General features: G+C 38.0%; 1 protein-coding gene across 1 annotated transcript in view; it reads right to left on the bottom strand.

Moving 5' to 3' along the window:
• Bmpr2 (bone morphogenetic protein receptor type 2) overlaps positions 1-13,113 on the bottom strand; it is a 112,443-nt gene that overhangs the window by 21,095 nt on the left and 78,235 nt on the right. Inside the window, exons 5-8 of the mRNA XM_029538676.1 lie at positions 11,089-11,333; positions 9,657-9,771; positions 5,356-5,516; positions 4,304-4,451 (exon numbers count right to left, since the gene is read on the bottom strand). Coding sequence (XP_029394536.1) covers positions 4,304-4,451; positions 5,356-5,516; positions 9,657-9,771; positions 11,089-11,333 — 669 coding nt within the window. The remainder of the gene's footprint in view (positions 1-4,303; positions 4,452-5,355; positions 5,517-9,656; positions 9,772-11,088; positions 11,334-13,113) is intronic.

The following is a 13,113-nucleotide window of genomic DNA, read 5'->3' as shown; positions in this document are numbered from 1 at the left end:
AAAAAAAAAAAAAGTTAATCTCCTATGATGATGGGAGATGCTACCCTTAACATATTTTCTTAAGGCTTTATAGTCACTGGATTTCTAAAGGTAAGTCCAATGATCTCATTTGCTTTCAGGCTGTTGAGAAGAGATCAAACATTTGACCCTGTCGTTTAGCATTCTTCCCCTCTTACCTCCTCTGGATTGGTTAAGTGTATGTACTTTAGAGTCATTTTTGGTTCCCATCTCAAATGACATTATTCTATTTCTTTCCTTTCTCTTGTCTTTTTCTTTCTTCTTTCATCTAAATGTTGTAGCAATTATTCTTTAATCATGCTAAGACATCTAACTAATTATTTTACAAATATTTTATAGAATCAGCCTTCATTACATGTTTTCATTCAGCCTCAAAACATATTTTGCATTTTGAAATAAAAAAAAAATCTTAAGAATTTTATAATTATTATACAACACTCTTTAGGTTTTAAAAATTATTTTTAGATTTTTTTATACATTTGAGGGTTTTGCTTGCTTCTATGTAGGGGTGTGTATGTGTGTGTGTGTGTGTGTGTGTGTGTATGTGCCTACTTCCTATAGAGGCTAGAAGAGGGCATTAGACCCACATGGGGGTTCACAACTGTCTGAAATTCAAGTTTCAGATGATCCAATACCCTGTTTTGGTTTCCATAGGTACCAGGTATTCATGTGGTGCACAAACATACATGCAGCCAAAAAAACAGTCATTCATATACATAAAATTAAAATACATAACTTTTTAAAGGTTTGAAAAGTACCCAGTATATCTTGCTTGCACTTTCTTAACACGTTTCTCATATTCTTTTTCATATAGTTTCTGTCTTCTTTATTTAACAGAAGCTCCTCTTAATCAAATAATAATAATAATAATAATAATAATAATAATAATAATAATAATAAACAAAAACAAAAAAAGAAAGAAAAAATAATAATACTAATGATGATGATAATGATAATAAATTATTTTTAAAGCCAGGTGTGATGGGTGATGCACACCTTTCATCTTATCATTTGGGAAATAGAGGTAGGTCGGTCTCTGAGTTTGAGGCCAGTCTGATCTACAGAGCAAGTTCCAGATCTGCCAGGACAACACAGAGAAACACTGTCTCAAAAAACGAATTAAAATACTCATAAAATGTAAAATTCATTGTGATGGTTTGAGTAAGACTCGTCTCCATAAACTCATATCTAAATGCTGGGTCACCAGGGAATTGAACACTTTGATAGGATTAGAAGGGTCAGAAGACGTGTGCTTTGTTGGAGGTGTCACTGGGAACGGCATTTGAGGTTTCAAAAGTCCATCCACATGAATCAAGATGTAGCGCTCAACTGCTTCTCCAGCACCAAGCCTGTAATGTCTGCTACCATGCTCCCTGCCGTGACAATGAACAAAGCCCCTGAAATGGTGAGTGAGTGCCCAATTAAATGCTTTCTTTTAAATAATTGCCTTGGCTGTGGTATCTCTTCACAGCAATAGAACAGTCACTAAGACAATCTTAAAACTTAAAAAATAAAATAATAATTTCCTCAGTTATCTATCAATATTCCTTTTCAAACATCTCCACAATTAAATCAACCTCCTGACTTAAACAACACTTCTTTTAAGTTCCTGGCTGCTACTCTCACTATTTTTTTTTTTTTAAGATTTACTTATTTACTATATGTAAGTATACTGTAGCTGTCTTCAGACACTCCAGAAGNNGGAGTCAGATCTCATTATGGATGGTTATGAGCCACCATGTGGTTGCTGAACTTGAGACCTTTGGAAGAGCAGTCGGTCTTAACCACTGAGCCATCTTTCCAACCCTACTCTCACTATTTTTAAGACCTCTAGATAACTTCTCTAGAATCAGATTTCATCTCTGGATTTGCTTTTAATGTATTCTTCTTAGAATGGCAAAACTATAGGTATTGTGATGGTTAATTAATCTTGATCATCATCTTGAATGGATGAAGAAGTACCTCAGAGAGTCAAACATCTGGGGTATCTGTGAGGGCATCTCCAGATGTGTGTACATCATGAGAGCCTGATGATTTATAATATATGACATTATTGCAAGGTGGTAAAATGTGTGGTGTGGGACCAGGAGGAGGAAGTCCACCTGGAGATAGAAATATTGTCTGGACTATTTCCTGTCTCCCATGAAGAGCTCATCTGCCACAAGCTCCTGATAGGATGTGCTGTACAAACACAGAGGTCTAAGTAATTATAGATCAAGATTTCTAAAACTTCAATCAAAACTTCTTCCTTTGTTCTTCTCAGATATTTGTATAGTAATAGTAAAAGTATCCCAATGTAATTCTCTTAATTTTTTAAATTGTTGTAGAATGATACCTAAAACAAACAAACAAAATCTATCATTTTAATCGTTTTGAGTGCACAGTTCTATGGCATTAAATACAATTCCCACTGTGCATCTATCACCATTATCCATCTCTAGAATGCTTTTCATTAAGCCAAGACTCTATTAATTAACAAAAAACTTACCTCTGAATTCTAACCTTTTATAATCCTTTCTATTTTAGTTATTAGCTTTAAAATTAGTACACAAAGTCATGGGCTGCTGCTGCTTCTTTTTACATGGGTACTGGAGACCTGAACATGTTTGCACAGTAATATTTTGGCAAATGTACATATGTATGTATGCATGCATGCATGTATGCATGTATGTATGTTCTAAAATACTGTTCCACAAACAACACTTAATTGCCTCCCTATTACAAAACTGAGGGCTTTTTAATCCCTTTTTTGGGGGATTAAACCCAAGGCTTTTTCAGTTAACAGGCAGGTACTCTACCACCGAGCCATACCCCAACCATTAATACTGCTATTTATTGTTTTTTAGAACAAAAGCAATAGTCATCCTTTAATTGTGGTACTTTAAAAACAAAACAAAAAACAAAACCAACCAAACAAGTTTATGAAAAGATGACCCAACTCAGTAAAGTGCTTGCTACACAAATATGAGATCCAGGGTTCAGATCCCCAGTACCCATGTAAAAAGCTGGGCCTACTGGTGTGTGCCCATAACACCAGTCCCGGTAGAAACAACTGCATTCCTGGAGGTCAATGGCCGGCCAGCCTAACTGAATCTAGAAGCTGCAGGTTCCAGTCTCAAAAGGCAAAGAACAATCAAGGAAGACATCTGGTGAGAACCTCTGGCCTTCACATAGGTGTGATCGGTGTGCATATACAGGGCATGTACACGCACAGCTCATGCACACGCACATCTCTCTGGGAGTGGAGTGCATGCCTGTGAAAGCTGAATTCAGGAGGAAGTGGCATGGGGCGTGCACAAGGTAGAAAGTGGCTTGGCATACACGGAGAGCACTAGTAGGTAAGGGCTATCCAGTGAGAACCCTGTATTAAACAACAAACAAAACATGACAAAATAAAATAAAAGCAGGGCTGGAGAGATGGCTCAGTGGTTAAGAGCACTGACAGCTCTTCCAGAGGTCCTGAGTTCAANAACCACATGGTGGCTCACAACCATCTGTAATGGGATCTGATGCCCTCTTCTGGTGTGTCTGAAGAGAGCAATGGTGTACTCATACACATAAAATATATAAATCTTTAAAAAATAAAATAAAAGCAAGTTACTGATTATATTATGCTAATAAGGGAGTAATTCAGACACTCTTCTAAAACTAAAACTATATATTAAAATGGGGAAAAAATACCTAACCGAACAAAAAAAAGTGTGCCAAAATCCCAGTTGCCAATTACTGCTATTTTCAGAAAAATGTCTTGATTAACTCACTAGAATATTAACTTCTAATTTATTAAATATATTCTTTAAAAATATTTATTTTTATTATTTTAAATTGTATGGATATGTATGTGTGTCTGTGTGCAGCTATGTGTATGTGCAGAAGGCCAGTGGGAATGAGGGCTGAGGACTTCTGACCAGAATGAAACAATTCAATGAAAACCTGGAGCTATTTATTTATGTACTTACTTACTTATATGTATGTATATGAGTGGTCACCCAAAAGAGGGCACTACAGATGGTTGTGAGCTACCATATGGTGGCTGGGAATTGAACTCGTGACCTCTAGAAGAGGAGCCAGTACTCTTAACTGCTCAGCTATCGCTCCAGATCCCCTGGAGTAATTTTTTAGCAAAAATCTTTCTGATCTAATTAATCCTGTTAATGATATTTCTATTCTGAATATTACATTTTAAGATGGCAGAGGAAACAAAGATTATTGTATCCAATTGAATTGTTGAATGTAAGTGAGAAACAGGGTATAAAATCCTGATAAATCTAACAGCAGGTCTCACCTGGGAAGAGGTCTGTACACCTCATGAACACCTCCCAGTAGATGAGTCCGAGCGCATACATGTCCACTTGCTTCAGAGCTGACTCACAGTCTCTCAGGTTCACAGCTCCTTCTAGCACTTCTGGTGCCATATAGCGAATTGTGCCAACCTGGTTAATGAAAAGTGGTATTTTAAAGAAAGAGAATGCAACATATCCTGAAGGGCAAACACTATACCAAAGGTCATATATAAAATGTCCTCCTATATATGATGCTATTAGACCCTAAGCAGGCTACTGAGCCCACTGTATACTGTACTTTCGCAATCTTACCCTTCTTAATAATTAAACAGTATTAACTGCTTTAGCAAAACCTACTCGTTGATGAGAAAGAAGAAAGCAATTGTTCCTGTGCCAACTTTTAAGTACCATGAGGCTGCAGGCTGCTCTCTAGTGAACTGCCTAACTCATTGCCCACCTTTACAGTATAGTCAACAATGTAAAATTAAAACCATCAAACAGTGAGAAAATTGCAAAGCAATATATACATCATATAATATTTTTTAAAACTGCAAATATGTACATCTATGCATGTGAAAGCAGAGAAAAGAGTCAGAAGGGATATATTACATTGTATTCAGAGAGTAGACTGTCCTATCTCAAACTTAGTAATCTTATTTCAAAAGTCAATTCCTGGTGGAGTCCGGTAGCACTTGCCTAAAATCTCAGTCCTCAGAGGAGAAAGATAAGTTCAAGGCCAAATGGGCTAAAGAGAATCTGTCTCAAAAAAAAAACAAAACAAAACAAAACAAAAACCCACAAACAACAACAAAAAAACCAGCAAAACACACAGTAACTAATCTAATTAAGTTCCCTTTTAAAATAAACAACAAAAAAAATCAATTCTAAGATACTTCTCCATAATGTCTGTTCAAATGAGCTAGAATTTCAAAATGAACTGACAACCTTAGGTGGGTGTTTATACAATGTATTTGGTATTTCCTAATTTTCTAAGGATAACGGTTGTTGCGTGTCATGATTTCAGGGTATGCCAGTGTGATGCTTTTAGGCTCACCTCACTTATAGCGGCATTATCTTCTTCCCCAGGGCGCACCAGCCGGTTTCCAGTCAGCCTCATGGATAAACCAAAGTCACTGATAACACACGTGCCGTCATTCTTTACCAGGACGTTCCTGCTGTTTAAATCTCGATGGGAGATTGCAGGTTTATAATGATCTGTGTGGATAATTTATTAATGTGTAAGTAGAGCTAGTGGAGATTAAATTAACATGCAGATAATGGGAGCCACACACATGTAAATAAAAGATAGTGCTTCTTCCACCTGTTAGTTGTCTTCTAAAAATGGGTCTGGGGAAGAGAACGCTGGATGTCAAGGCCCATGTCTATAACCAGCACTTAGGATGCAGGGGCAGGAAGGTCATGCGATTGAGACTGATGTAAATGACTCAAGCCAAACCAAACCCTACAGTTTCAACTCATCACTATTTTCTAATAATTCCTCTTAGATATATAGCTGGTAAGCATTTAACATTCACCTGAATCCAACAGTTCTAATTCTCGTACAAGCTTGTTTTTCTCCTCTTTCTTTCTTTTTTTGTTTTGTGTTCATTACTGTGGATGGTTGGGTAGTAGGCTGGTTGGCTAGTTTTTTCAGACAGGGTTTCACGTAAATCATGATGGTCTATATATAGCTAAACTCCTGATTGTCCTGCCTCTACCTCAAAGTGGTTTAGTTACGGATTGGTGCTACCATGCTTGGCTTTCTCTTCATTTTTAAGGCACAAAAGGAGGCAATACCAAAAAGAATATTTGTTATGAGTAAAACACACAGTTAGCTAGCTTATTTAGAAAAAGTATCAAGTGAGAAACTATGGCTCAAATTTCTTAAACCAGCATAATTACATTCTAAATACTTATCCTTATACCCACAAATAAGTGTAGCTATCAAAGATGCGTCTGCTGCAAAGATGCAGCAGATGGAAACCATTACAGAAAGCCACAAGTGGTCAGATGTAAATAGCAACTCACCATGAGGTGTTTAGCTGCAACTGATACAATATATGCACAACACCTACACTAGACTCGGAACATCACAAGAAGGGGTGAATAGACTATAAGAGCCAGATGACCAGGGCACCTGGTAAGACTGTCTCCTACAGGACAGGGAAGCTACATCCATGAAATCTTAACAATGACAATATCAGTTTGATATGCCAACAAAAATGGGGAAATCTCACATCTCAACCCTAGATAAAGAGCTAAAGGCAATTAATGACCACTGAGAAAGAATCAGTTCTCCTACAGAGTAAACCCCTTAATTGATTATCTAATACAAAGTAGTCAGCCCTATATGCACATGAGCAATAATGAATGAATTCAATGGGAAGCATGCATGCATGGATACATTTCTTTCTGTCTTCTTTCTTTCCTTCCTTCCTTCCTTCCTTCCTTCCTTCCTTCCTTCCTTCCTTCCTTCCTTCCTTCCTTCCTTCCTTCCAAGACAGGATCATGTCATGGAACTTACTTTGTAGAACAGGATGACCCCAAACTCACAGAAATTCACCTGCTTCCTGATTCTAGGATTAAAGGCATGCAATACTGCATCTGGATAGCAGGTTGTATTTATATATTTGAGAGAGAGAAAAACAATAATGAAAGAGAAAAATTATAAAAGGTGGGTATGGTGTATGTGAGTGTGTGTGTACGTGAGTGTGTGTATGTGAGTGTGTGTGTATGTGTGTATGTAGATGTGTGTGTGTGTGTATGTAGACGTGGGTGTGTGTATGTGTACGTGAGTGTGTGTGTGTGTGTGTGTGTATGTGTACATGAGTGTGTGTGTGTGTATGTGGGTGTGTGTATATGTGTACGTGGGTGTGTATGCCCCGTGCAGGTGTGTGGGGAGCAGAGGTCAGGTGTCTCCCACAATCACTTTTCACTCATTTATTTGAGACAAGGGCATATGGCACCCACCTTTATTCCCAGTACTCTGGAAGCAGAGGCAGGGAGAACTGAGTTTGACTCTAGTCTGGTCTATATAGGGAGTTCCAGAAAAGCCAGAGCTACATAGTGAGACCCTATCTCAAACAAACAACAAACAAACAAACAAACAAACAGTGAACAGACACTGGAAAGAGGCCAATGTAATTTAAAATAAAATTAACATAGAGTCTCTCCTTGAACCTGAAGTCATTTTAGCTAGGCTGGAAATCCTCTTGTCTCTGCTCCTCAGTACTGAAATAGCATGTTCACTGCAGTGCCCGGGGGCTCTCTGTGTGGGTTCTAAGGAGCTCAACTCAGGCTTTCATGCTTGCTCAGGAAGTATCTGAACACTGAACATCCCCCAACCCCTGAAGGTACTTTAAATATTTTGAAAAATATACTTGGGAATATTTTTGAAGTAATTAGGTAAGACCAAAAATTCAAATATATATTCTATAACACAAAGTTTCTAGAAGCCCGTGCTTTCACTAGCTAATGTTTGGGAGAAATAGCTTTGTTTAGGTTAAAAAAAAATTCATCCAGTATTTGATTTAAAACCTTGCTGAATCATGCAAATCTTGAAAGAGGAATTAGGATGATATTTTAAATTCTGTTTTAAGCCAGCTTCCAAAAGGAGTTATAATATTTAAAAGTAAGGAAATAGTCCAAAGGCTAATGTGCTAAAACAATGAAGCAAGAGCACAAGTTGCTGACGCAGGCAATAACAGGTCAATCTTGTACTCAGGAAAAGATGTCACGTAAATGAGCCAATAAATTATTCAGAAGAAATTATTTATATATGAACCATCAGCTAGAAAAGATGATCCATGCTATTATATAATGGAACAAAGATGTAAGAAACGGATACATTAACGTTCTCCTCACTAAAGAGGTCGGGGAGACTACAGGAGCAGTGACAGTTTACAGAATGAAAAACTGTGGTACAGAAGTAAAAGCACAGAAGCATGGTTTTCACAGCCATGCTAACTTAGGGAGCCTGTGTTGCAGTGCACACAAAACAAAGTGAGAAGATAGAGATCTCACAGGCGCTTCGGGCAGCCACTGAAGAGCACATACAGCTGCAGAAAACTGTAGTTCCAACAGGGACTAGAAGACAGCTTGAATACCAGTCCAAGACTGCCATGCACTCTCACTCAATAACGGAACCTAACACTGACTCAGCAGCAGTTCACTCAGCCAAAACAGAACAAGTGTATTTCTGGTCTGCAGTGGGTAAGTGTGGATTAATATGAGCAGGACAGGAACTTCTGGCAGTGGAAGGGACAATTGCTTTGTCCCTCTTTTTTCCCTGCTACCTATACAAAATAGACAATGGGGTGACCTGAAATGAAAGCCACATGTGAAGGGCAGCAGAGAAGAACCGCAGGAGCCTGAGCCACGCTGCCAACTGGTCCTCAACACTCTCTTTAGGCTCTGGTTCTGGCTGTTCCTGGGGACTGAAGCCAAGCACCTCGTGCACACTGGCCACGTGCTCTACCACTGTCCCATCATCTCAATGCTCTGTCTTGCTGTTTCCTCCTCCTCCCCCTTTTAGGAGCCAGGTCTCACTATGTCGTAAAGGGTGGCTCAGAATCACTAGGCATCCCAGTTGGCCTACAGTGCACAACCTGCTTCAGCCTCCTGTGTGTGAGGACTATAAGTATGTGCCATCTCACTCGGCCCTCACTATATAGTCCTAGTATACCTGAACCTTGTTATGTAAACTTAGGCTGGCCTCAAACTCAGATCCACGAGCTGCTGCTCCCGACTGCTGAGATTAAAGGCATGAGCCACCACGCTTGGCTCTCTTGAGATTCTTGATTGTATATGAGAAAAAAAAAAATTGTATAAAGCCACTGTCATTTCCTCCCTTCCTTGACTCTAGCTAGCAGAGCCTTAATTTATAAAAGGATATTTGAGTATTACAGCTTATGAAACAAAGATCCATGTAATATTAAAACTAATACTCTGTTATTTATTCACATAAAACAAATACAAGGAAAATATAGCCTAGCTAAGAGAATTAGCCTAAGGTTCACAAATAAACTTCAAGAGGTCTAGAAAAAAACCTCTAGGATTTTTTTTTTTTTTTTTGGTCTGATCTTAGGATATTGGGATCAAAGGCCTTATATACGCTAAGAAAGCATTCTACCTTTCAGATACACTCCCTCCAAATAATTTTTTCTAAAAATAGCTATAAGTATACTTTTAGAAAGAAAGTCTTCAAACTCTTAATGAGATCCATCTTGCATTTCTTTCTGTTACATTCAAATATGTTTCTTCATGCTGGATCATTCAATTAGTTAATATTCAAATTTTAACAGTATAAATTATCACTTTTCTTCTAAAATATGATTAAAATTTCATTAATCTTACCTCCTCGTGGTAATTCTGTGTGAAGATAAGCCAGTCCTCTAGTCACAGAATGAGCCAGACGGCAAGAGCTTACCCAATCACTTGTGTGGAGACTCAGATATTTGCACAGAGATCCCTGTATAAAGGAAAAAAGATATCGAACATCGAAAATAATTTGCTTCAACAAGAAGAGGCAAGTTAGGCAACCTTCTTAAGGATCTGAATAGGCTAGGATTCCATGAATATATAATGATAATGATAATATATTTTTGAAAAGAAAAGAGAGTATGCTGGCTAGTTTTATGTAACTGACACAAACTCCAGTCATCTGAGTTACATCCTCCTATAGGCAAGCTTGTAGGGCATTTTCATAATTAGTGATTAGAGGCTGATGGTCTTGGGTTCTATAAAAAAGCAGGATAAAAACCCACATACTTCCCAAAACAAACAAGCACACAATAACAAAAAAGCCAACCACATTGGCCCCCCACCTTAAATCTCAGGCAGAGGCAGGCACAGCTCTGTGAATTTGATGCTAACCTGGTATGCCCAGTGAGTTCCAGGACAGCAAGGGCTACATACAAAGGCCTACCTAGACATGGTAACAACAACCCCCACCACAAAACAAGAAGGCAGACGAGCAAGCCCTATGCGGCACTTCTCAGTGGGCTCTTTCTTGCTCAATTCGCTTTTGGTAACAGTGGTTCATCACAGCAACATTAATCCTAACTAGGATGGGGGGAAGATGGAAATTAACTATCAATTTTTATGTTTCAAGTATTAAAATTATGATTATTTCCTTTAAACACTTCTTTGGACAAACTGATTAACTTGAAAAAATATTTTTTTACCAAATTTTACAAACAATATTGTTATACTTTATAAATAGAACACATATAGCTTTTGTAAGTCCCTACAGTCAGTCCTCTATACCTGCAGACTTCACATTCTAGGTTTCAATCAACTATATCAAAAATATTGAGGGATGGGGAGGTAACTACATGGAGAAGTGCTTGCTTAGTATGTTCAGACCTTGGTTTCTTCTCCAATAAAGTCAAGAAAAACAAACAAAAACCCAAAGATTATCTTTGTATCTGTATATAACATTATTTTTCTTGTCATTGTTTCCTAAATAAACAGTATAACAGTGAATAACTTTAACATGGCATTTTCACTGTATGATTAAAAAAATGATATACAAGCATACAAATGCTACATGGAATTTTATATAATGGACTTGAACTTCTGTCTGTGTGTGTGTGTGTGTGTTGTGTCCTAGAAGCAATTTCCTGAGGACACTAAGGGATGACTGTATGTATATACCTGTTCACCTCAAAGTACTCATCCACAAATTACAATAAGCTTCTGATGAGACAAGGAGCTTACAGAAGAATGAATGTCAAACAAAGTGCTGCTAAAATAAATGGCAGGATCTTTTTTATGAAGAACTTACATTGGGATAATACTCCATCACAAGCAAATACTCCATGCGTCCGTCTGCAGTGAGCCTCTCGTCTCCAACTATGAAGCGAGCAATGTTGTCATGTTCCATCAAAGGCACTCTGTAAATGTTTTTTTCATTTATAAAATTCTGACGGTTTGCAAAAGAAAATACTTTTACAGCAACTGGACGCTCATCCAAGGAACCTTTATATACTGCTCCGTATCGACCCCGTCCAATCAGCTGTAAGTTCGTTTTTAAAAAGGCAAGTTATTAATTCACATTAAAATTGAACAATTAAATTTACTAAAATGAAAACAACAACAACAACAACAAAACCCCCTACAATTCCCCATGATATACAGCAGCTCTGCTTTCAGTTTATTCCTTACCAAAAAGCAGCTAGCGTCTGTGTCTGGTGTAACTGACAAAGCTCCTACCTGACTAACCTTCCAATTGAGGAGAGCAAAATACTCTGGACAAAATGAAAAGTAAAACCAAGGAAGGCCTAGATACACCGTTAAATAAGCAAAAGCAGTTAGAGTCTAAGGCATCGAGGAACAGAAGAAAAGAATCCCTATACGGCAAGCTAACCGTTTCTATGGGTTTTCGCTTGAAAGCTGACTCAAATCAGCTTTGAGTATGGAACTACAATTGACTGTCTTTTGAACCAGAGGATGTAATCTGTGGCAACTAGAGCTTCTAGAGAGTGAGGGAAGATGCCTCCAAAAGAGAAACCAGAACAAGGAATTCAGTGACCACATGAGACAGATTCTAGGTAAATGTACTAACTGAACTGAGAGTTGAGCTTCTGCCCAAGAGACATGTTTGTAGTATATGTCTAACCAAGTCAAGTGCTTGCAAAAACAAGTAACAAAACTCACCACACAGGGCTAGAGAGATACTCAGTGGATGAGAGCATACTAATCTTCCAGAGGACCTAAGTGTGGTTCCCAGCACCCACGCAGGTGGCTTACAGCTGCCTGTAACTCCAGCTCCAGGAGAGTCAATACTCCTTTCTAGTGTTCACAGGCAGCTGTACTCACATGTACATACCACATGCAGAAATGCAGAAACACACACACACACACAATTATAATTACAATTAAATTAAATCGTTTTTTGAAAACCAGCACACATTAGAATTTAGCAAGAGTCTGAGGGTTCCACAGTAAAATATACACATTATCTATAATGGAATTAAAATCTACTCAATGCACAAAGAAATAGCAAAATGTAACCAGTTCTCTTTATTTTTGGCTTCTAGGGAATTTTCATTAAAACAGATTGGTGATTTATCATTATTTTCTTTGTGAGTTACTTTGGTTTTTTGAGAATGGGTTTCTCTGTGTAGCCTTGCTTTGTAGACAAAGCTGGCCTTGAACTAACAGAGATCCGCTTGCTTCTGCTTCACAAGGGCTGGGGGTAAAGGTTTGCACTACTATCACCTGGTATCATCATTTCTTTATACATGTTTAATATATCATTATTTTATCCTTTTTTAAAACTTTTGTTTTGTTTTTAAAGAGTTAGTTATTTATTTATTTACTTACTTACTTACTTTTTTTTTTTTTTTTAAGTACACTGTAGCTGTCTTCATACACACCAGAAGAGGGCATTAGATCCCCTTACAGATGGTTGTGAGCCGCCATGTGGTTGCTGGGAATTGAACTCAGGATCTCTGAGGCATCATCTCTCCAGCCTCCATTGTTTTGTTTTTTTAAACAGAGTCTCAATATAGCTCTGGCTATCCTAAAACTCTCTATGTAATCCAAGCTGGCCTCAAAGTCAGAGATCTGTCTGCCTCTGCCTCCTGAGCACTGGAATCAAAGGTCTTGTGCCATTATTTTTATAAACAAAGACAGCCCTCTGAAATAAAGTCTTATCAAAACACAGCATTTGAAAGGCAGAGGAATGCCTCAAACTCCACTGTGGGAAAATATAAATCCTGGGCAAAACTCCATGTTTCAGTTGGAACTTCTCTCAGTGGTGTAAACTACACATCATTTCAGACACACTTAGACATTCTCCTTCTCC

This window comes from Mus pahari, chromosome 5 (genome assembly GCF_900095145.1).
Source record: "Mus pahari chromosome 5, PAHARI_EIJ_v1.1, whole genome shotgun sequence".
NCBI lineage: Eukaryota > Metazoa > Chordata > Mammalia > Rodentia > Muridae > Mus > Mus pahari.
This window is presented reverse-complemented; position numbering and strand designations above follow the sequence as displayed.